The following is a 25,232-nucleotide window of genomic DNA, read 5'->3' on the forward strand; positions in this document are numbered from 1 at the left end:
AGAGTCCTTAGAAGAGGCTCAGGGTGCTCAAGGCATTGCAGCCATTCTCATGCATTACTCCCTACTGCCAGGCGGCCAAGACAACGCATTGCTGGAAACAGGGCTGTAGCTATAACAGTACATTGCACCTGGTATGGAGCTGTCTGGACCATCTTTTGAGCTAGCATTTCTCAGTATGTTGCAGGCACATTTCTCTCCTTAGCCAGTTATTGGCAAAAGACCTAACAACCAAAAAAGTAAATTTATAAAGCTTTGCACCAAACATTGATCTTTTCCCCACGTCCATGAAATTAAACTGCATGATACAAACCATGACACATGTCAGTCTGTTCCTAAGCTATAGACAACTGCTAAAATATTATACTAGCTGTATATACCATGCCCTCAATAGAGACAAGGTGAAGGAAAGAGGTAGTAGGTGGGATTCTTGGACTCTGACTTTCACTGTGATGTGAAGAGTACACAAAAAATTTTGGTAAAACATCACGAACAAAAGAAAAACAGATTTTTTTTTTTTTTTCATTTTTCACAAAATAAAACAGGAGGGATCTGACCCTCAAGTGAATTGAATAGCTGAAAAACATGGGAAATATAGGTATGAAGGACCTCAAAAGACCAAGCTTATAATTGCCATTTCTTTCAGTACTTGTAGTTCAAATTAACTAAGAACAATATTAAAGATCTCTGCAAATCTGAAAAAATCAAGTAAGACTGCATAATGCTAATAAACTTTAAAATGAGGTAAGTCTTTTGAGGATTTTTCCAGTGAGCAAAAAGGCATGTGCAGAAACAACCTTAACAGAAAAACTTTCTTATTTTTATTCTCAATTTTTACTTCTTTCAAAGATTTATTATTCCTTCAAGTTGCTATTTTTAGAGCTAAGTCACCATTTCTAGCAATTTGTTAGTATAAATTCTGGCTCAGTGTTCATATTGGTCACATCATTGTATCAAGTCTAAATCAGCAGTAGGTTACTTCTTGACAACAGACAGAATATTAACCTTTCATTTTTAATAGCTGTTCTATGGCAGCATTACCACAGGTAGGGAAAAACATATGACAGACTATTTCAAATGACAGTTTTGAACCTGATTCAAGAAAATTATGGATTCAGAGCATGCATTTAGGTCCTGTTGAATTCATATGGACATGATATAACTAAATGACAACAGACTAACTGAATGTGAATCAAAGCAAAAAGATTTAAGCAATCCTTGGATTTATTTTTAGAACACCCTAATGCCTTGGAATGGACTTGGTTTCATACAGATGTTCAAAGTTAAACATGTGCACGAATCCTCAAAATAAGAATATTTTCTGGGTCTTTATGAAGAGTGGCTTTAATTCACCATCAGATTAGGTAACTAACACCTAGAAATGTTCTTAAATTATAGTCTGCTACCAGTACACATTAGCAAAAGTCAAGGGATGATTCAGTTCTTAGTGAAGGTAATGAGTGTCTGCTCTTTCCTGTTGAGGATATTGGATTAGAAGATAACTCTATGTTGTGTATGAATTATGATGCATCAATTTGCACATTGCTGCTATGACGGCTGCAGATCTCATATCACATATTTGTCACCTGCTGGGTACAACTTAATTCACAAGCAATCCACACTCTACCCTTGTTTAAAAAAAATACGTCAACATAGAGTATCGTTCTAACAACTTGTTTCACAAGTACAAGTCTTTAAAAAATAAGTGCACAATAATTAATAAGAATATAATTTTATGTGTAGTATTTTCATTTCCAAATGCTATATTTAATAAAAGATAAATCACAGCAATCTTCATGAACAAAGCACTGTGAAGCCTGCAGCTTCTCTTCACCTATAGCAGAATTTAGATGCTGCAAACACAGAACAGCAGGTCCATATAATCCATAGGTCCATGTAATGAGTTAATTTTAGGTTCCAAAATGAGCAAAGGAGAATGACTGGCATTTGGAGTCTACTTTTTTACTGTGGTTCTTACACAGATTTTTGTAAGCATTTCTTAATTTCTCCATCTACTACTCAGTAAAACCAGGATGACAAGCTCCCTTCAGCTACCGCTTTTCCATTTTGTCAGTTTAGATCACAAGTACATTCTAGTACTACAAGTCGAAAAGTAGTAAGTAATCCACATTTCATATAGAATGCCCCAGGAACAAAATTATTAAGCCATCTCATTTGAACTGATACCTCTTTCCATGACAGAAAAATTTGCAGAGGAAATGCATCTATGAGTAATTACATTCATCATGACCAAAGAAAAGCACACATGCAGAGAAGGATTAGCCTCAAAATTGTTGTAAGATGTTTTGGTGGTTTTGATATTTTCAGCATAAACAATACTGAGCTCAGGAAAACATGATTTGCCTACACTCTTTTAACCATTCTTGCTGACTTGATATTGATTTAACTTTATCCCAGAGACCCTATGAAATTCATTCAGCCACCCCCATTGATGAGATACTCAACATGTTCAAGATAGAAAGAGTTCACTACTCATCTGCATGGTGCAAGGGCATGATAGCACTACTGAAAAAGGTAAGAAAGCACAAACACCTTCTGTCCTCTCTTCTCTCCTCTTCCAGAAGCCCCTCCAACAATGCAGAGGCATCAGGCAAGCACACACATTAGGTAGTCAAAATTTCAAGGATAAGAAAGCAGTGCTTATTCCCAGACTTTTCTGAATGTTAGTGATACAGTATTCTCTCTTGAGAAGCTGGATTATTCTTAGGCTTAGACTCAGGCATTTAATGGTCTCAAAGAAATAGAAATCTAATTTTTTGTTTACTGTAAAACTGATTCACTACTGATACCAAAACTAATTCCCACTCTGTGCCCTGGCCCCATTATCTCCAGCCCTAGCTGTGGATGTGGAAAAGGGAAGGACCACTCTGCCCTCTGAATTTCTGCCACAGTTTCCAGCCAGGGAGCTTAGAAGTGGAAAGGGCTGTATTCTCCCTGTCCCATGTTGCTATAGCTGCAACAACAAAAGTCAAGCCACTTTGCTGTAAATGTCACTAAGCTACAAGCTGGGGTTCTTTCTGAATGCATCACGACGCTGGAAATCGCTTTCTTCCTTAAAATCCCAGGTTTTTGTTTGGTTTAATTTTCTGGCCATGCTGCAAGGATCATCTGTCTCTTTTATGTATTTCAGATCATCAGTACTGATATTTGAGCAGGAAATGTTTGTGAATGTGTGACTAGAGCAATAGAAGATCAATTTGCTTTGCAGCAATGAGCAATCTATTTTTGATAGATGGAGCAATGAGGTGGTTAATTTTAATTGCTGCCAGGATGCTTGAAGTAACTATATCTTCCAATAAATTAAAGACGAAATACAAATTGTTGGGTAGCATTGAACTGTGATGTTTCATGTCACTCAGACTCTTGTGTATTTGTAAACAGACTTTTGTTACTAATACATTTATACACTTCATGCCTGCAACAGACATCTGGTGGCAATTAAATTATATTAATTTCCTATGAGTTATTACTTTTATTTTTTTAGATTGAGCCTTCTAGGAGTTGTTAGAGGATTCCCTAGCCATTTTCTTACTCTAAATTGTGCATCATACAATTTATGTGTGATATGTTTACTCTTTTATATGGTATCCGGTTCCTTAGAAAATGCTTTGTGCTTGATCACAGCTCCTCACTAAGGACCCAGAGTGCCGTCTGTCAAGCCTTGCAGACATCCAAAGCTCTCCATACCTAACTGATGTCAACTGGGATGCTGTTCTAGAGAAAACTGTGACCCCAGGCTTTGTTCCTAATGTAAGTCGATATTCCAGGTGAACTGTGTTTGCAAATTCCAACTTTAATTATCACTGCTGTTTTATTTGTTTACACTTGCATATATTGCACTTCAGTGATGTACTTCTCACAGAAGCTTTACTTTGAATTCTGCTTTCATTTACTCAGTCACAGCTAAGGGAAAATTTGGCCCATTTCATTAGATCACAACAGAAGCTAATTAACCTTGGTTCACTTTTTGTTCCCTTTCAAATAAAAAACATTTTCCAGACTTTACATTTCAGCTGTTAGAGCAAATGATTGTCAGAGTTAACTTTGAGCCAAAGAATACCAAGATGACTGTTGCTGCTCTGAAATTTAGGCATCTAAATAACATTTGCAAGACTTTTTAACATCCCAATGTGCTGTTCCTTTTTCACTTAAAAAATACTGTTTCAAAAGACTGACCTATTTACTTTGTGACAGTTTCCTACACTAAAACATTCAGATTCTGTGAGGGAATCTGGTGCTTTCTTTTTTACTGTGGTTCCATTTTGTTCATAATTTCTGGATATTTCCATTTTGATCATTTGTAAGTTAAATGAATTTGAGGGTCATGGATAAAAAGCAATGACTGTGGTGTTGACTTGCTTCTCCACTTTGTTGCTTGCCCACTTTCTGGACTTGGCAGTGTTAGGTTTATGGATGGACTCAATGATCTTAAAAGTCTTTTCTAACCTAGATAATTCTATGATTCTGTGTTCAGTCATATTGCACCATAATTCTTCTCCAAACGATACATTTGTAACATACTAAGGATTGTTTGTATCTTTTTATGCAGCTGTGAATAAAGATGAGGAAGGGGGAATAGCTAGACCCTATCCTCATCCAGGGACACATTAGCATTCTTGCTAAATCTGATGGGGACAGGATCCAGCCCTGCAGAAGCTGATGGAGAGAGGGCATTGCCTAATGGAGCAAAGTCAGCTCGGTGCGTTGCCAAGACAGTGCTGGCAGTGTTTGCTGTGCTTCTTGGCATCTGACCAGAGCCTTCCCTGGAAGCAGCACCCTGCAGGAGAAGAAAGATGTAGGTGGGCAAGCAGGGGTGAAATTCCTTCCTTTCACATTTTAGCTCAATTATGGTGCAAGCTGAAAGCTCGAGAGATGAATATCATATCTACCAAACCAAGGCCAGGACTCCTTCCTTCTTACTCAACAACCCTGCAGCTGGAATAACTGTCGTGCCATGCCAGGCCTTTCCCCTGTGCTCCCCCAGGTTGCTATCCTACGCAAAACACTGCAGAACAAAGCTCCTCCCTGGCCTGGCAGACCATGAACTCCATTCTCCAAGGTAGCATGGACCTACAAGATGAATGGAGACTGCTTTTCCTCTTTTCCTTTTTTTCAAGTTAGAATTGGCCTCTGAGATATTTGGAGGTGTGGGTTGACTCTTTCTGAGACAAAAACCAACAGATTATTTAGACCTCCAACTCCTAGCTAAAAGTTTAATCCACAACTGTCAACATGTGGGAAACTCCACAACCCTGCTTTGTATTTTAAAAGAGGAATCCAGTTTCCCACATCCAAAGGTACAACATAAATGGGGATGCAGGAGAGTCCCAGACTCTGCAAAGCCCGGTTGTGCCCGGGTACATGTCTTAGGACTTAAAGTCAAGAGAGAGGACTTCAACCTGCTTCAGCAAAACTGGCTACTGAAACCTGCCTATGGCAAGTCTGTTCTCTGCTCCTGTTGCTGCCCCAGTGTTAGTCTTTCCCCAGACATCTCCTCAGTCTCCTCCTTGCTCCCACTCAAGCTTGAACTCCTGGGGCCATATCTTCCATCTTCACTCTGCTCCCAAGGATTTGACTCAAGCTAGCTTCAGTCCAGGAGCGTATAGCCAGCTAACGCAATGTCTGCCACCCTGCTAAGCCTGCCTCCTAAGCAGTGAAGTACGGCAGTTTGGCTGTAGTAATGGGACCTAATAAAGGGACTGCAAGTTTTCCATATTCAGCTGGCTTACGGCCAGCCTGCCAAAAGCTAGGGCACAACGAGTGTGATGGTCTGTGTCTTGCCATAGACCAGTATCCCCAAGTCCTTAATTCACAGTTCTCATGTGGCTGTTTGCTTCTTTCCACCTGGATTTAGGGTGTTTTGAGGGTACCTTACTCCTGTGAGAGTACAGTTAAGTTTCCTGACTTCTTAAGGATGATGAAAAAAAGTAATTTTAAGTGTAATTTCAGAAACAATTGTGGAACCTATGTGTCTGGTAGTGCTCTATTTTTCAGTTTCTTCTTGTGTAGTTTGATTCCATAAACATCGTTCTTACTTAACTAGTACATGTGTTTCTTTATGGTTTAGCTAGTTTCTTTATATTCAGCTCGGAGTCATAAATTGTTAGTATTTTTTTTGTGTTGATAAATATTTGATAAAGGAAGCAAGAAATTATTTAAATGTAATTTGCTTTCATTTTTAAAGCTGCAGAATTAAAGTGATGTATTTTTCAAGTGGTCAAACAAATCTTAAAACTGTACATGCTCAAAACAGGAACTGATATTGATCAGACTTAAAGAATTATTTATTTATAAATAAATATAAGTAAGCTATAAACTTCCATTAATAAAAAACAAATAAATTTTACTAAACCTGACCAGATAGAGTGCAGGAAAAGGCATAAGACAGCTTAATATTATACTTTGAGTATGCAGACTTTTCTAGGAATAAAAACAATGGAATAATCTCTAAATCAAATGTTTCATTGTAGGACACCACAAGTTATACAAGTGGTTTCTGATGTGGTTTTACTGTTTAGTGTCTTTGGTTACTAAATAATATCTGCTATTTATATATAACTTGTCTTATTACTTCCACCTTGATGGTGACAATGGTGTGATTGAACTCCCAGAAGTCCCAGAGGAAAACAGGCTGCTTTTAAGATCTTGCACCACACAATTCCAATTGTTTGCAATTTTTTTTAATATGCTTTGAGAGAATGAGCAGAAGAAAGGAGCTCACGTTATTCTGATTACAGGAGTAGCAAAACACTGATCCAGTAATTAGGATGCCAAGCAGTGACTTTTTACAAATTTATTGGATTCAGCTGAACCATAGATTTGCTGGCCATACCCTAGCTCTTATTCCTAAATAGGAAAGGAACAGTTCATCCCAAATGTTGTCATGAGATGGCTTTACTGCACTAATGAATAGAATTAAAAAAAAAAAAAAAAAACCTCAAGGCATAACTATGCTCCTGTAAACTTTTATGCTGAAAAGATCTGAAAGAATCAAGAACCTGAAAAGAATTAAGGAAGAATCTGAAAAGAATCAAGGAAGGAAATGGCCATATACAAATGGTGTTTCCAATCATCCTGCTTAAAAAAGAACTTCCTGATACAACAAAGAATCTTAAGATTTGGTTCAAGCACCACAAATTAACACAAAAATGGAAAATCCAGAATATTTAAGTAGTATAAGTAATGGGTAAGAAAAACTGTAATAGAACCATTTTTTGATATAAATGCTACTAATCAAAAAAAAGCCTGTTCCTTCCTTTGTTATCACGGATAGGAGCTAGGTAACTGAATCCCACAACTCTTCAGAAAATCAGATTTCAACAAGTAAGGTCTTAGAGGTGCTCCCCATTCCTCCTGCACTATTACAGTTGTTGTTTATGTTCTACAGCACTAACCAATATTCTGATGAAGACCTTGGGCGAGATTAATCTCTCTCATTGGGGAACAACTGTAGTCACTCTAGGAGTAGGAATAGGATCTAACTCTTTATAATTGCTTTAGAATATGGGGGTTTTTTTATTAACTCCCTTATTTAAACTTCAAGCACTACTCTAGGCCTAAAAAGACAGTTTTCATTTTACAGATGTGGTTGGGCAGCTCAATCATTATTAATGCTATTAACACTTGCTAGACAAACTTAAAAACACAATGATGCTTCAAAGAGTAACTTTGAATCCTTTTGTACCAGAAAGGAAGACTGAACTGTGATCCTACATTTGAACTTGAAGAAATGATTTTAGAGTCCAAACCTCTCCATAAAAAGAAAAAGCGACTTGCCAAAAACAAATCCAAAGAGGGAGCTAAGGAAACCTGCCCACTGGTAAGCTGTGGACTGTGGCTGCAGTCAGTGGCATTTCATTTATATTCTCTAATGGACAAAATCAATTAAGTTCAGTTTTATCATCTCTGAAAACAGACTTGACCTCTATTTCTGTCATTTCATGTATAGCGTAAACCATCTCCAAAGCAAGATGAAAAGTAAGCATTTATTTCAGTCAAACACTAACAGCATGTTTAAGTTGTAATAATTTTTAAGATTCTTATGGATGCTCATTTAAAGTATGAAAAAGTGTTGCCAGTTGGCAAATATGTTTCCCACACATGGACAGATAGTTATAAGGAGTATTTATCTCTACTTGTACCAAAAATGAAAAGTATGCAGTGAAAAGCTTGTTATTTACAAATGTTTTAAAGCTGTCTCTTGCAGTCTTGATTAATGTGTCTCATGTAGAAAGACCCATTGTATAAACAGTCTAAGCTTCTGAGAAGATTAAGAAATAACTGTTTTCCAGACTTGAATTTTCATTTCAGTGAGGTTTTATAAATTCTGTTGCTACTCCTAATGATTTTGAATGCTCATGCTTAGAGCCATCAGACATAAAAATCCTCAGGAACTCTTTGTGGGCAACTTCTTCCAAAAGAAAGAAGGATTGATTGTCCTATCACAGCCCACTTTTGAAGAGTCTTCAAAAAATATTTTGATAGTATTCATTCATAAGCTGTTTTGTTCAGTATCGTTTCTGTTGTTGTGATTTTTGTCTACCATTTTCCATCTTTTTTAATCAACCTATTCATCCTGTTTTTTAAAGAACATACACCTGCAGCAGTGCTTGGAAACCGTTAGGAAAGAATTCATCATATTCAACAGAGAGAAGTAAGTGCATTTCTTAATGCCTGTTTAGCATGCACTACTGAAATTAATTTGAGAATGATTTTTTTCTCTCTCAGTGTAAGGAAAAGAGATTAATGATCACAGCAACAGGGGCTAAAAGGCTGGATTTCCATTGATTTCTTCCTCTTACAGTCTCTGGTGTGATGGTTTTGTAGTTCTTCCATCTCTGAAAGCAAACAGAACTGGTTGTGGTGAAAGTATGTTAGAGAGATAAGGTAAATGTCACCAAAACTCTCCAGAGAAACTGTTAGCAACTAAGCCAAGGGAATACAATAAAAGGGGCTGCTTTTTCACAACTTGAACAAAACCAAGGGAAGTGGTAACTCATGAAATTTTGATATGAACTGCAGTGTTCTGACTTGGAAACTCTATTCATATTTCATGACCATAAACCAGGTAATTTCAACATTAGTTATTTCAACAGACCTAAATATTAAAACTGTATTCGACAGGAAGGAAGTGCTTCATAGTCTAAGCATCAGCCAGAATGTGTAGAAACACAAGTCTGAATCCCAAGGATGTCAATAATCTTTCTGATCCAATTAAGACACTGCATTTCACATAGTTTACTGTGTTTGAGTTGCAGCCACTATGGACCCATTTGTGTTACAGATATAGCTCATAACAAGGGAGATGTTTGTGTCTTTGGTCAAATTATTGCATTTCATCCAAGTATATTCAGTGGTTTTATTTGATATAATTATATCTGCAAGCCTTTCTAATGGAGTTGTGGAAGGTTAGATATTAATTAAAAAGTTGTGAATATCTTACTCGATGCTTACAATGCAGATAATTACTGTCTTCTGTAATTAAAACAGGGAAAGGAATTGTGAACTTTGCACAGTTGACATGATGTCATGAAGGAAACTATGCCATGGATAACCCCATTTTCCTTTTAAGATTTGTTGGACATGTCTGTGCCCAATACTGACTACTTACAGAAATGACAGCAAGGACGTACAAAGAAAAGGAAGGTCTGACAGATCCTTCATGTCATTTTGAATGATATCTAAGCATGAGAGAGCCATATGTTTATGTAAGAGCCATAAAGAAGAAAAGCCAGACCAAGTCAGCTCATAAAAGGTTTTCAGAAGGGTCTTGGTGTACTTCTCTGAATCAGTTCTGGTATCAGTGAACTAGGGAATGCCTGAACTTTGTAGGAGTTTTATTAACCCACAAAAAACAAAATGATTAAGATTGTAATAACAAACTCAGAAAAGATTACACTGATAAATCACTTTAATGTATTTCCAAGAAGTTGTTCATACAACTAGTTCATTTCCAGATATGACCCTCTCACCTACTCCAGAATCATATATCAAGGAAACCTAATACACAGCAATTTTTGAAAGATAAAATAAAATACCAGATTTTGTTAAAACACTTTCAGAATCCCATTGTGTGTGTTCACTATCATTGAACAATTTCTTTTGACATGATTTTACTATGTTATTCTTAAATGGTTTTCAGCAGTGCTGCATAGGAAGGTTTTTTTCATTTTTTTTCATATTGCACAACTACAGTAACAACACAAGATATACAGGACCTTGAGAGGCTGATGAGAGATCAAGGAGAAATTTAAATGCAGTACAAGTAAAATGGGAGCAAAAGATAAAACACATGCACTTCACTCAGAATAGCATGTGTTTCGGTTATTGCTTGATTGGCTTTGACAAGGTAAAGGAAAAATATTTAGTATAGATCTACAACAGATTCTGCATTGTCTTAAGACAGATTACAATCATTTCTTATTTAAATTGTATTAGAGCTGAAGAAGGACATGGAGAGACTTCTGTCATACTTTTCAAAGACAAAAATGTTAATAAGAGGGGAAGTAGAGGTCAAATTTTTGAAGTGCAAAGTGAATTCATGTTAATGGGACCAAAATAAGAGCAATGACAGACACAGATGTCATCATATCGGAGAGAAGAGGCTACACAGTATATGCCAGAGTAATTAATGGTGGGTTTCCTTAGACCTTTCTATGCCCTCAAGGGTGTATGTACAGGCTGAAGCTGTATTTACATAGATTTCCAAAGCCACATGGCCAATGATGTTCTTAGGAACAACTGCAGATGCTGAAAGACATGAACTGTTCCTATGATCATAGCATTGGGTGAGGTGTCAATCCCAAGCCGGACTTTAAAGCAGTCTCAGATTAATACAGCCAGATGTTTTGATATTCCTCTGTGTTCCTCTGCATAGAGCAGAATTGCTTATGTAGTCTAGCTGGTTGAAAAAATCTGAATACTTCTTTAGATATTCATTACATTCATTGTGATTTAAGCCTTCTGCTCAGTTTACTTCAGTGGCACAGAACAATACATAAATCCTAAGAAAGTGTGAATCAAAAATAAAAAAATTTAGCCCATCTTTCATGAGAAAAGAATCCCCAAACTAAAAGGATTCTAGGCAAAATTACAGATATTTCTTATTGAGCAACAGAAAGTCACACAGTAATGTGTAGTTAGAGTGATATGTTAACCATCCCAGTTCCACAACATCTTGCAATCCAATACTTGTAAAATATCTGCTATGAAAAGCAAAATCTGTTTTTATTGAATGTCTTGCTGATACTTTCAGGCTGTGTCTCTTTTTCACTGTATATCTTTCGTCCTGCAACAGATACTGCAAATCTCAATATAAGCCATATTTTTTTTTTCTTTCCAAGAAGCTCAGGAGACTAGCAGAAACTTTTAGACTGCAGTTAAGGGCAAGGCAGTGGGGGGAGGAAGGGGCGGGGAGGGGTAGAGAAAAGGCTTACTAGGCTGAAAGGAATTAAAAAATAGTTCATGAGACTGAATGAAGTAACTTAAGAGAGTAAGTTAATGCTGGCAAAGACAGAATGTTCACATTTTCACTTTTCTGTTGCTTTCTGCAGTTAAGTAATTGGAAACTGTTATTTATAAGAATGTTTTAAGAAAGACGAGTGCATGAGGAAGATGGAGTCAATTTTAGCCAAGCCAAGCTTTCAAATGAGTAGGTTCAGTTAAAAAGGCTGATGTTTTCCCAAATGGCTTTACCAGCAGCATTCAGGCAACATACTTTCTTGATAAGTCTTACACTGTCCTTGGATGTAATTTATTTGGTTGGACTATAGTTTAACTATGTAGCTGATATCTATGGTTTGAACAGTTATGAGATAGGATGAAAGATTGGAATAACTAAAAAGAAGTAGGTTATTGTATACAGTCAGAGAGCACAAACATACACTGCAGAATGCAGATGACACCAAGATGGGTGGGAGTGTCAATCAGGTTGAAAGAAAGGCTCTACAGAGTGATCTGGACTGGCTGGATCAATGGGCTGAGGCCAATTGTATATGGTTCAACAAGGCCAAGTGCTGGGTCCTGCTCTTGGCTCACAGCCACCCCATGCAACGCTACAGGCTTGGGGAAGAGTGGCTGGAAAGCTGCCTGGCAGAAAAGAACCTGGGGGTGTTGGTCAACAGACGGCTAAATATAAGCCAGCAGTGTGCCCAGGGGACCAAGAAAGCCAACAGCACCCTGGCTTGTATCAGAAACAGTGTGGCCAGCAGGAGCAAGGAAGCGATTGTCCCCCTGTACTGGTGAGGCCACACCTCGAATACTGTGTTCCATTTTGGGCCCCTCAGCACAGGAAGGACATTGAGGTGCTGGAATGTGTCCAGAGAAGGGCAACGAAGCTGGTGAAGGGTCTGGAGCACAGGTCTTACGAGGAGCGGCTGAGGGAACTGGGGTTGTTTAGCCTGGAGAAGAGGAGGCTGAGGGGAGACCTTATCGCTCTCTACAACTATCTGTAGCAAAGTGGGTGTCGGTCTCTTTTCCCAAGTAACAAGCAATAGGACAAGAGGCAATGGCCTCATGTTGCGTCAGGGGAGGTTTAGATTGGATATTAGGAAACAAAAGGGTTGTCAAGCCCTGGAACAGGCTGCCCAGGGAAGTGGTTGAGTCACCATCTCTGGAGGTATTTAAAAGACGTGTGGCTGTGGTGCTAGGATCATGGTTTAGTGGTGGACTTGGCAGTATTAGGTTAATGGTTGGACTTGATGATCTTAAGGGTCTTTTCCAACCTAAATGATTCTATGATTCTATGACAGAGCAAATGTGTTTTGTTAAAACAACAATTAGAAAAGGAGGATTTGGAGTAGTGATATTAGCTGTTTTCTTTATATATTGGATTTAACTGTATAGGGCTTCCTGGACAAAGAAATGTATAGTCAATGATTATCAGCAGTGGGTAACAACAGTTAGATTTGTGTATCTTTACTTACACACTCCTGATCACACAGCATCTTCTGTTGATACTATTCAGCATTCACTGGGGAGATGAGGAGGAATGGAGGGAACACCAACTATTGCCAGTTTCTCTGTAGAAAAAGGCAGAAAACAACCTTATCAAATAAAAGAAGTTTGCAGAACATGAAACAAAACCGTCGTCCATTTTCCTAAGATTTGTATTAATGCAAAAGACTGTTCTGTGTACTAAAAATGGCAGTTATAGAAGAGAAGTCCAGGTGTAGTTCTGTGCTTCAGTTTAGCTAGGCATGTTCTCATTACTGTTAATCCTATAAAACAACCAGGGAAATCTGTGGAATCTGAAGGGAATACTGCTTTCATGTCTGCCAAATGGACACTGAATGTTCCGAAGTCTTTCTGTGATCTGAGTCAACAGTCATTCCTATGATACACCATTTCTTCTAATAAAAGGAAAACTGAATTTGAGCCATGTTCATCCTCCACACCCAATGTAATTTCTCCTTGGGACACTTATATACAACTCCAAATAATAGAACAGCAGACCAGGAGCAGCTTTAGGGGTGTGCAACATTCATAGATTGAAAATACTTTCTACTCTATGTAAAATGGCTAAGCTGTTCTGAAGAGGCAGCTTGATACCATCATCTTCATTTGTGTAGGAAAACATGAAGCATCCAGAATGAAGACCCTTACACTGTAAGTAGATTTTATCCTGATTTTATTTTTTCCAGTGCTTCAGATACCAGAGAGGCTCAAGTGTTGCTAGATGGAAGGCTTTATTCTTATTTACGTTGATATTTCAGTGGATGTGAGCTACAAATTAAAATACATGTGTGTGTCTTTTGACATGACACAGGGGTATGTCTTCTGTCCACATTGACATTATCTCACAGTGCCTTTAATAAAGGATACACACTGTCCAGATCCAAAGTAAAATAAAATAGGAAAATCCTTTTACAATCAAAGTTTGAAAGTGGTGAAAGAAATGTTTTCTGTTCTTCTTAAGAGTGTCAGTAAAAACCTGTTACTTAGTTTTGAACAAATAAACTAAATAAACTGTGATCTAAAAATGGTCCACACAGTGGGTCTTAGTTGCAGATTATGATCTGAAGTTGATTTCAGGGACTCATTTGGCTCCTTTTGCTGACAAATGATTTTTTTTTTTTTCCTGTTTTTAAATCTGTTTCTATGGATAGGTGTTTTGTTATATCTAGAAATGCAGCACGAAATGTTCTGCAGTATCTGAATGTGTATTCCTACAGACTTGCCAGCAATTTTTCAAGAAGTTGATCTTATTTAGAAGCTGTAGGCTATATTTTCAATTTCTCTGTGGTGTAAAGAAAGATTGTACAGATAAAGCCACACTGTTTGTTCATAGCTTTATTAGAAAGCTAAGCACAGATTTTTTTGCTATTTTTGTGCCACTACCACTAAACAGATCTTCACGTACTTCTACATCTGTTTATGAATGTCCAAAACCTGAAATAGCCAAAAATGAAGAAATAAGATTCAGTATTTGCTTGTAGTGGAATCACATTTCTCACCCTTTATGGTTCCTGAGCCTCTTCCTCTCCTTGAAAGATGTCATTAAGATTAAAGAGGTGAGCAAACAAAGAACAGAGGAGAAAACACAGGAAATATCTGCTCCTCAGGCAGAATAATCCTTCAGTTAGATGCTTCACTAACTTGTCATCAAAATTATCAGCCTGTTAATGAAAGTAAAATCATATAGCCACATTTTACTAAGCAGAATATGTATTTCATATATACAATGTATGTGAAAATGAGTTACAGTTCTGCAGAGCTAATTTAATAATTAGGATGGAGAGATGAACAAAATATCCGTATTTTTAACAATTCTAGTGGAAACTTTAAAAAATTGCTCATGATTTTGAAGTTGGAGGCTCTTTACTTAATATTAACATCCTGCAATAGCATTTCTATGATATTCAGCTGTCTAGTCCCCACTGATCTGCACAGGCTTGGCCCTTTCCTAAGCTACTTTTACACTTTATTTCACTTCTCAGTATTTGTTCAATGCAACCACACTAAAAAATTCTGCCACAAATTGAAGCAGTCAGATGGATGCTGCACATTTCCCTCTCTTTTCCTACTATAATTCCTACTGTTTGGCCTTACCTTGCTCTTTCCTAAAAGGTACTGAACAGCTCTAGGTGAACAGACAGCTCTCTCTTCCCAGAATAAACAGCAAAAGTAGAGGAAGCATATTTTAAGCATATTAAGATGTTTAAAATCATGTTGTCTGATTTTCTCCATATCATAGGTGAAAAGCTTACTTAATATTCTCTGTATTTTTAATAAGATTAAATTTATTATCTCATTCTTTGTAGTTCCTTTCCTTTCAATTGTCTTTTCAGATTCAAATCCACAGTCCCTGAGTGCTCTCTTTCGTTTCAGTTTGATTGGAATTGAATATTCATAATGATTTGCAGTATACCTCATTGAATGTACTTTTCTTAATAGATATTTTATGTCACTTAGTGTCTCTGGAGATATTTATATTATCATAATCTCCATAATATCTGAATGTTTTTTGGATGAGGCTACAGCACAACTCTTCTTTTCTTGCCACATCTGCTGACCTTAATTCAGTTTAAATCTATCACTTCCTGAGCATTTCAAGTGGTTACACTGCTCTTTGCTGATCTCTTTCCTAGCCCTTTTGTCATGGGTATATATCTGCTTTCGGAGATTGCTCCTGCAGTCACACCTAATTAGAAAGATACCTTTCTGAACATGATTAAACCTAGCTTGTTTTGGGGCACTAATAACTGCTGCTTGGTCACACAAGCCCTTTCACTTCTGTCCTGCTCATTATTTCTGGCTTTAGAATTACCAGTCCAAATGTGACTCTCTTCTTAGTGAGCCAAGCTGCCTAAAGATTTGAGCATAGCAGGTCCAAGATGATTATTTTTTTGTAGGCATACGTTCAGATTCACTTTTTTTGAGAAAAGAGTGGTCATACAAAAGCCATTGTTTCAATAATGTGTTCCCTTCACAGTTTCATAGAGGGGGAAAAAAAAAAAAAGTGACTAATACGTATCTGGAACCTCATTTTCTAACCTTCTAGGAAAAATGGCCAAAGTTTTCCCAAGCAAGTAATTGTATCATTGTAGCAGCTACACTTCACCAAATGAACATCCAACTTCAGGAATGAAAGTTTGTGTGGGTGACCATATATCAGAGCATTCTCTGTGCCAAAATGTAGTCCTGGAAGGACCTGGAAGTATCAGGATAACAGATGCAGATCCTCAGCACTGCAGGCCAGCAATTCTTTCCCATTTACAGAAAGCTAAACACAAATACACCTCCTGAAACTAATCAAAAGTCAATTCATAGGCAAAGAAAAATACATCTTCACTTGTGCATGTCAGAATTTGGAGAGGAACCAAAAATGTATGATTCTGACCACTATGTAAGATTATTTTTTTAATAGGTTATGTGGGAAAAATCATATCTAAGATAAAAGAAGGCTGCATAATAGGTCATGACTGTTCAGTGACCACAGGGGATTACCTTCATGATTTCTTTTCATCTCTCTTCATGTCCTGAACTAGTATAAATTCTCACTTGTAGCAGTCTCCGTGAATTGAGTCATGAAGACGGAACTCTTCATCTTGTTGTAGGAAAGCAATTTGTTGCTGAAGCAATACAGAAACAAGCCAGTAATGATATAACATGATTATCACCCCTCATTCTGATACTTTATGTATTTGTTGAATATATTCATCAATGGGTTGGAAGGGGAGATGAATGGTGAGGTGACAAAGTCCACTTATGATACCAGAGTAGCGAAAACTAAATCTGACTGCAAAGAGCTGCAGCAGATAATGACAGTCATGGTTCTGATTTGCAGGGTAATAAAAAATGGCAGCTGAAATTCAGTACTGATAAATGCAAATGCATTAGGAGGAAAATAATCTAAACTTTACCTTTAGGACAATGGACTCTAGTTTCAATTATGAAGGAGAGAAATTTTGAAAGACTGTGGGTAGCACAGTGTTTAGTGGGCAACTAAAAGGTGTTGATATGCTCAAAATTGCAAAGAAAGCTACAGAGAAATGAACACCAGGACGTCATTGTGTATATACATATATATGTTCATATATATACACCTGCATCTTCCATTCTGTGTGCAGTTCTGTTTCCTTATCTCAAAAAAGATACACAGGACTTGGAATGGTTACAAAAGAAGAAAACCAGGATTGACCGGAGGTGTGGCATGGCTGTCATTGAAGGATTTCGTAGACTTGAACTAGTTTAAACTCAGAGAAGAGGCAAATGGAAAGACAGAAACAGGCTAAATAATAATATGTTATAAAACTTATTGAGAAGATTACTAAGTAATGAGTATTCACTTTTTCTGGTAACTCAGGATCACAAAGTTACTAGTCTTCAGGTTTAAAAGAAAACAAACCATGCCTTTCTGCGCAATGCAGAACGTTGCTGAGTGGTGTTCTGGATGCTAAACTTATGAAAAGATTCGGAAAAGGATTAGAGAAATTCATGGAGAAAGAGCTATCAAAGTCCTTCAGACATGAGACCGTGATGCACTCATTGGTTTGGGAAGTCTGGAAATGTCAGAAGAGAGGAGGATATGCCACAGCAGACATTTGTCTCCATTTGGCTTGTTCTTTCACAGTGTCCACTAGTATCTGAAATGGGCCACTATGAGAGGTGGGAATCTTTGTTAGATGGACTGGCTGGTTATGTGTTTTTATGATTTCTCACTGCTTATAAGGTCTTCATATAGTGTCTTCATAACAGCACAAGAGTTGCACAATAAAATGTACATGTATGTGTGTATATGCATGCATACATGCAAATACATATATATATCCATTTTGGAAATAGGGAAAGTAAAGCAGACTGAGGGCAGTAAGAGTTTTAGGTAAGATTCAGATTGTCCCTTGCTGTGTTTCAGGGGATGTCAGGCACCCATCGCCAGGGAAGACCTCAGCATTGTGAAACCCAGCTGGAGATAATTTTCCTGTGTCCCACCTGGGGCATAACACATACTCCTGTTGTGGGTGCACCTCAGTGATTAGCCTAGATGGCTTGATATTCAATACAGTGGTTTCCATGGATCCCTGCGTTAGGAACCCACCTTCCCTCTGAATTGTTTAGGGAAGTTTGATGATCAACTAAAGGCTGCAAATTACGCTGTGCAATCACAAGTGAACTACCAGCTAAGTCTCCTTGAGGGGGTCCATCCTTCAGGGAAAGAAAAAGCTGCATGGTTAACTAGGCTAGGCTTCTTGTGAATCTAAGTTTTGGCCTTTGGCAGAAAAATCTTGCATGAGGAATAGGTGGAGAGAGATGAGCCAGCAGAGAGGTCAGTGCAGGCTGTGGTTGCTCCCTGGAAACTCTCAGGCTCAGATTCCTGGAAGCCTGCTGCTGCTGCGAGAAGGGTAGGGTTGAACCAGCCTCCTCCCAGATGCTTATTCCAGTCTGAGAATGTTTACTGTCAGGTCCCAATAATCAGGCAGAGCCAGACTGGCTTTCCACTTACCTTAATTCTTAAATTATTGGCTGTCTGGCACCCATGGAGCTGCAGTTTCAACTAGAGATGCCACATGAAGGAAATTGGTGCTGCTACGCAAATAGGTTGTCACAGATGATATTTTCCTTACTCACCTCCCATCCAGGATCCTCTTCTCAGCACCCAGGGAGAAGCACGAAAAGGAAAGAGAAGAAATTAGATGGGATTGAATGGCCACATTTCGGTGATGGCTGGCTGCCCTTTTGTTCAGTCCTGCTTTTCTGTGGCAATCTGGCACACCAGTTCACTGCTACAGAGCTGCAGACACGTGCAGCATCATCATTGCAAAGGCAGCAGGCATTTCACAGGCATCACATTATTTGTCTTTAAATTCTCTGTCTGTTAGGAAAATTATGCTTATTGCTGTGAGCTGCTGTCTGTTAACAGGCCCCTTCACTCCAACTCCTCCATAAAATCTTCCTGCCCTGAGGTCCAGTGTCTCGGTGGGGATGGCAATGGCAGAGAATATGTTTCCAGTAAAGCAGATCTAACTCTAGATGCAGATGAAGAATTGTCCTTCTCCCCATATATTTCATTTGGATGTGACCCAAAGGATCACTCTACCTCAAAACTTTCACCAGAAGAATAAAGGAAGAGAATATATCAACGCAAATCTTGCAATCTCTGTATCTGCTGACAGCTTTACAAAAGGGTGAGCCTGCATCCTTCAGGATACACACCAAAGGCAGGATAGGAAATGAGTGTCTTTCTGGAGAATGTTTTGGCCCACACTGCTGAGAAATATCCTTATTCATGGGCAAGTGCCTGTAGTTTTTAAAATAGATTCTGGCTAACTGGAAAGAGAATTTTCTTCCTGTGGTCCCACAAAGTCTAATAACCAATACATTACTGGGAAATTTCATAGCTGCTTTCCTGTTGCTTGTACAGGTGGACCTACAGATGTGTCTAAACTAGAAAAACTAGTTCACATTTTAAAATGTGGCTGAACAAGACAGATGTTGTTCAGGATGCACCTTGTCTTAGACAGACAATAACCTGCTTCTAAGAGACACCTATTTCACTAGTCTGAACACGGCTTTAATGTTAGTGTTAATCAGTTGTTTCAGTTTCATTTTCTTAAATGGATGCACATCATTTGCTGTTTTCATTTATTTACTCCATCTCTTCACTCTTATTTTGCTTTATCAATTCCCAGGATGAATCTGGGATCTCAAGACCTCGCAGGCCAACATGCTACAGCATCCAGCATAATTTGTCATTTGACTTCCACATAATAGTATTTCACATGTCACTCACACCGTATGTGCACCTGAACCCATTATGCTTGATTATAAATTGCTGGTTGATAGAAAATTATATTCACAGGTATTTACTGAGCGTAATTACTCAGCAGGAACTATCAACCTGAATCAATTACCCATGGTGTAAGCATATTTCCCTAAGGATTTTTGGAAAGGGTGGGAGTAAATGTCATGAGTGTCAGTGGTACAAGAAGACATCTGTGCTACATGGGGATACGTGTTCCGAAATTTTACTTTTCACATTCAGCTGTAATAAAGCTTAACTTTCAGTCTATGCCTTAGTCACTTAAGTTTAAATGGAGTTAAAACAGAGTTCTTTGAATGAATACATGATAATCTACTGAGCTATCAAAACACATACGTCACAGTGTATTAGGAAGAGACCTGAGATTATGACTGTTTCTATCGAAGCAGTCAGTACCAAGAGTACGTATTTGGGGTAAAAGACAGACTGAGTTAAATATTGGTTACATGCAGAACAACTCCTACCCCAAAGGGTGTACACAAGGTTTTCAAAGGTATCTGGAATAAATGGGAATTAGATGACAAAGTATTTTTCAAGATATAGCCCAAGTCATGCAGAAAAGCCATTGCTGGCAGGCTCTGAGCCTGAATATGCTATAGGCACGTCTGCATGGATGAACAGGCAATTGCATCCCTGTGCTCCTCGGTGACTTCATTACCCAGCTCTTGGCAGTGCTCATCGGTGTGTGCTATGTACCAGGCTGATGGGACTATTCAATTTCTACACGCCTGAACAGTGTGGGTGTAAATTAGCTCTAATCCAGAAGCAAACTGACTCTGCTAAACAGTGCAGTCTGTGGTGAGCTTATACAGCTGCTTGGCAGGAAGGGACTTGAATCTGTGGTTCAGAGAGGAAAGGTATCTCTATTTTTCTAGAGATGCAACAAGACGGTATTCCTTTAAAATAATCAATTTAAAAATAATTTATTTAGTTTAAGCTCCTTTAGTAGTCAGTGAGGAGAGACTTGTATCTCCCAAGGTTGATCTGTGACACATATATCAGATAACTTAGACTGGAACTAATTATTCTGCGTTAGTGCCTCTATCTATCCTGTAGAGAGAGCCTGAACTAATCTTTCCATTGTCTCTAGTTAGTCGGCATAAAATCCATCCCACAGTTGTCATCTCAGTTAATTTCTGCAAAACTAAATGCCTAGCTGCCAGTCCAAGAGGCACAGGTCTTCTGTGGTCTGCTGTTGTGCCTGCCTGCTCTCTCTGAGTGTCAGGTAACCAAGGGCATCTCATAGTGCACCAAACACCGCTTGTGGGGCAACTGCATCTGAGCCATATGTACCTAACCATAGGGGCAGGAGGCCAAGAACAAGCAAGTTATAAGTGTGAACATTATCAAGGGAGAGCTAAAGACTCATGACATCCACTCTTGCTAGTGATTTGATGAGGTTATTACTTGGACCAGGTCTCCCAAAACATATACCTTCTACCACACAAACACACAGCAGCATTATGTTTCATTTAAAGCTGCTCTCTACATGTCGCTCTCGAGAGCGGAGCAGGGGGAGGAATTATCTGAGATTACAGACTCTAATTTTTAGTTTGGAGTTGTGTGACTCAGTGCTGACATTGCTGAGTGATGTGTGTTGAGTCTGCTCCAGCTGGTCCTGAAGTCTGCCCTGGTCTGCCCCAAGCCTCCTCTGGTGCAGAGCAAGATTGTGCCTTCTTTGTTTACTTGAAAATGCTTAGAAAATTCGTACACTTTTCAGTGATTTCAGTTTTCCTGAAAGGACTACTGAGATCACTCTGTGCACAAGCTAAAGGAAAGAAAAGCCCACTATTAACTCTGCCATGGTTACTGCTCCTCTGTTAGGTGTAAAGATGGTTTTTTTAATAAAAAAGAACATTAGCTATATACATCTGTCTTTAGAGATAGTTTTAATTAGCTAAATAATTAGTTAGTTTAGTTAATTAGATCTCCACAGCTGGGATTCTTTTGAATCCTTCCTCATTTTTCAGGTTTCTAACTGTCCTTCTTCCATTTCTACTTTTTTTTTTTTTTTTCTTATTCTGCATTTTTCACCTTCATTGTTGTTTTCTGCCTATTTTTTAAAGGCAGGATATAGGCAGTCTTCCATACTGCTCAGTTGTTAGCATGGTCCCTGGCATAATTCTTCCCAGGCCAAAATCACTCTCTGAAGCAATTCCCTTCATGTTTCAGAGGCTAGCATCAACCAGAGGCTGCCTAACAGGCAGCTGGAATACAACTCTGGTCTGAAGATTAGAGAGCTTAGCCATAAGGATGCAAGCCAGCCTGTGCCACTTAGCGTCCAGGCATCAAGCCCTGCACCATTTTACCTTCTGGTGTGAATGTAACCGATGCCTAAAATACAGAAATGACATTCCCATGCAGAACCCTATTTGGTGCCTGTCATGAGAGCCCTCCTGGGTACCACTGGGGAATGGGAAGTAGATGAATAATTTGGCATATGTTCAGGTTATCAGGTAACTTAATCTTATTCAGGATTATTATATCAATTAGTTCTGACATATGTTTCTATGGGATCAGAGCCCTTTTCAAACTGGAGAATTTCACAGAATTTGGCCAGAGACTTACGTCTATTCACATGTCCTAACCACATGCCAAGTCCTCACCCTGCACCCTACTCTCCCTGGGAAGCAAACCTGAGCATGAAAGAGCAAGATGGGTTCTGCAGCTTACACCAACAGGATGTGGACAATCCAGGAATAGCATATTTGTTCTTTTTTGTTAGGATGTTTCCTTAATATTTACACTGAGCAAAAGTTAGTGTTTTCTTCTTTATGGATGGAGTGTAAAATAAGCAAATTTCCTGAAGTTCTGATCAAGTCATCAGCTTATTTTGTTAACTTTTTTAAAAAGAAAGGCAATAGAGCAATTTTCACTCATTTCTGATATATTTGGTTGTTATTTTATTCTGAAAAGTAAAAATACTCTTCCCAAATATGCTTATTCAGTTAAAAATAACCTGATCAGGATGCTTTGCTCACTTCTTTCTTCTTCTTTATTTTAGCTTTTCACTAAAAATGCAGTTGAATGAAAACCTGGCAGATGAGAACTAGTAAGCAGAATAATGGAGATAGAAAGAGTAACACTCATTTACAATGGTAAAATGCTGCCAGCTTCTTCAATTTTTACAAAAATAGAACACAGCAAGAACCAATTTATAAGAGAAACCTTTAAAAATGCAGGCAGAAAATTATTAAGTGCCCATGTATCAAACTCAATTCTTATTCCCCACAGTGGCAGCCAGATGACAAGCCAAGCTGCTTATTGTCCCAGAAATCATGCTCAGTTATCAATATTTCTACAATCATTGCCTGCAATTGATGTTAAAATGATGGCAGAAAAATAATGGGGGAAGTTTTCAAAGTGGAGTATAAGATGCACATGCATACAACCCATTATTTTTGAAAAGATTTGTGCACACTGCAAGACCTACATATTACTGCCGAAAAAATTGCCTTGATTTTGTAGTATGTGCACTTTTACTGTTGTGCATGAGCTCCTATAAAGCTTAAATAAGGGATTTTACAGAAGATAGGATTTTGTATGAGTTTGGGGAAGTGACTGTTTTTCTGGCTAAAACATGAAAGATTGTGGGTGCCATGAACATTTTTACTCAGTGTCAAACCAAAGGAACAGAGTCTTTTGGGGGCTGCTGGGTAAGCTGATGCAGAAGAAGAGCTGGTATGACCAAGACTGTTAGTTTTCACCTGTCTACCACCTACTTACCACTGAACACTCATTATTTAAGTCAGAGAGGTAAACCAAAACATATGCCTTCTCATGTTATGCAGATACGTAATGTTCAAGCTACCCAGCAGCTTTCTGTTTATACCTTCTATCACAATCCAGGTTACCAATATCAAGGTGATGCTGGACTTTGAGGTGACAGTGTGAGTCCTTTTGAGTCTTCACAGTCCACATCCTTCTGTTCTTTCTCAGAACAAGTTTCTCTGCATAAACCAGTCCAAAATGTGGGGAACACGGGGATATACCCTGTATATCTTCCACAAGGAGGAAATAAGCAAGTCTTATTGCCACAGTTAGATTCCAAAGTCCCATTAAGTCTATCTTTTTACACTTTTTGACTGAAAATAAAGGCTCTGCAGTGCCACAAATTTACTAAAATGTTTGAGTTGAAAGTTTCATCTTTATTTTGTGTGTAACCGAGCAGGGAATCCAGTTCTGATGAGGAGTACAACCAGCCACTAACCATCTCCATCTCTTTAGAAAGCAATTGCTGGACCATTTGGTAAAATAGTGCTTAGTTCAAGACAGATTAGTTGTCATCAGGGACAGGCAGTGGTGGGGTGGGGACAGTTAAAGCACCACCACCACCACTACCTTGAGGAAGCAGTTGTGTTGACCACATCTGATTTGTTCACCCACACATTTTTTGCTTGTGTTTCCTTACAAGTTTTGATGCATCATTACCACACTGAATATTACAAGCTGGAGAGGTGGGCCTGTGTGAACCTCATGAGGTTCAACAAGGCCAAGTGCAAGGTCCTGCACCTGGGACGGGGCAACCCCCAGTATCAATACAGGTTGGGGGATGAAGAGATTGAGAGCAGCCCTGCCGAGAAGGACTTGGGGGTACTGGTGGATGAAAAGCTGGACATGAGCCGGCAATGTGTGCTTGCAGCCCAGAAAGCCAACTGTACCCTGGGCTGCATCAAAAGAAGTGTGGCCAGCAGGTCGAGGGAGGGGATTCTGCCCCTCTGCTCTGCTCTGGTGAGACCCCACCTGCAGTGCTGCGTCCAGCTCTGGGGCCCTCAGCACAAGAAGGACACGGACCTGTTGGAGCAGGTCCAGAGGAGGGCCACCAAAATGATCCGAGGGCTGGAGCACCTCTCCTATGAGGCCAGGCTGAGAGAGTTGGGGTTGTTCAGCCTGGAGAAGAGAAGGCTGCGAGGAGACCTTATTGTGGCCTTCCAGTACTTTAAGGGGGCCTACAGGAAAGATGGGGACAATCTTTTTAACAAGGCCTGTTGTGACAGGACAAGGAATAATGGATATAAACTAAAGAAGAATAGATTTAGACTAGACATTAGAAAGAAGTTTTTTACAATGAGGGTGGTCAAGCACTGGAACAGGTTGCCCAGAGAGGTGGTGGAGGCCCCATCCCTAGAAACATTCAAGGTCCGGTTGGACGGGGCTCTGAGCACCCTGATCTGGTTAAAGCTGTCCCTGCTCACTGCAGGGGGTTGGGCTAGGTGATCTCTAAATGTCCCTTCCAACGCAAAGCATTCTATGATTCTATGATTCTATGAATAAAAACTAGAATTAAAAACAAATAGTGGGCAATAGCAGTGGGCATCAAACTGACACCTTGCCTCCCCTCAGTGCCAAGATGTCTCACTCCATCCTTGGCTATCTACAACTAGCCACTATTTTGGCTAGACATGCTGGGTGTTCCCAGCTCTGCAAGTATCGTTGTGAGATATTGCTACAGTAG

The 25,232-nt window shown here is 38.9% G+C and overlaps 1 protein-coding gene across 3 annotated transcripts in view; it reads left to right on the forward strand.

Moving 5' to 3' along the window:
- STK32B (serine/threonine kinase 32B) overlaps positions 1-25,232 on the forward strand; it is a 185,811-nt gene that overhangs the window by 154,453 nt on the left and 6,126 nt on the right. For all 3 annotated transcript variants that reach the window (XM_075709204.1, XM_075709205.1, XM_075709206.1), the window contains 4 exons: positions 2,416-2,532; positions 3,643-3,768; positions 7,706-7,837; positions 8,607-8,671. In XM_075709204.1, the coding sequence (XP_075565319.1) occupies positions 2,416-2,532; positions 3,643-3,768; positions 7,706-7,837; positions 8,607-8,671 (440 nt within the window). The remainder of the gene's footprint in view (positions 1-2,415; positions 2,533-3,642; positions 3,769-7,705; positions 7,838-8,606; positions 8,672-25,232) is intronic.

The sequence above is a fragment of the Pelecanus crispus genome, chromosome 4 (assembly GCF_030463565.1).
Source record: "Pelecanus crispus isolate bPelCri1 chromosome 4, bPelCri1.pri, whole genome shotgun sequence".
In the NCBI taxonomy this organism is placed as follows: Eukaryota; Metazoa; Chordata; class Aves; order Pelecaniformes; family Pelecanidae; genus Pelecanus; species Pelecanus crispus.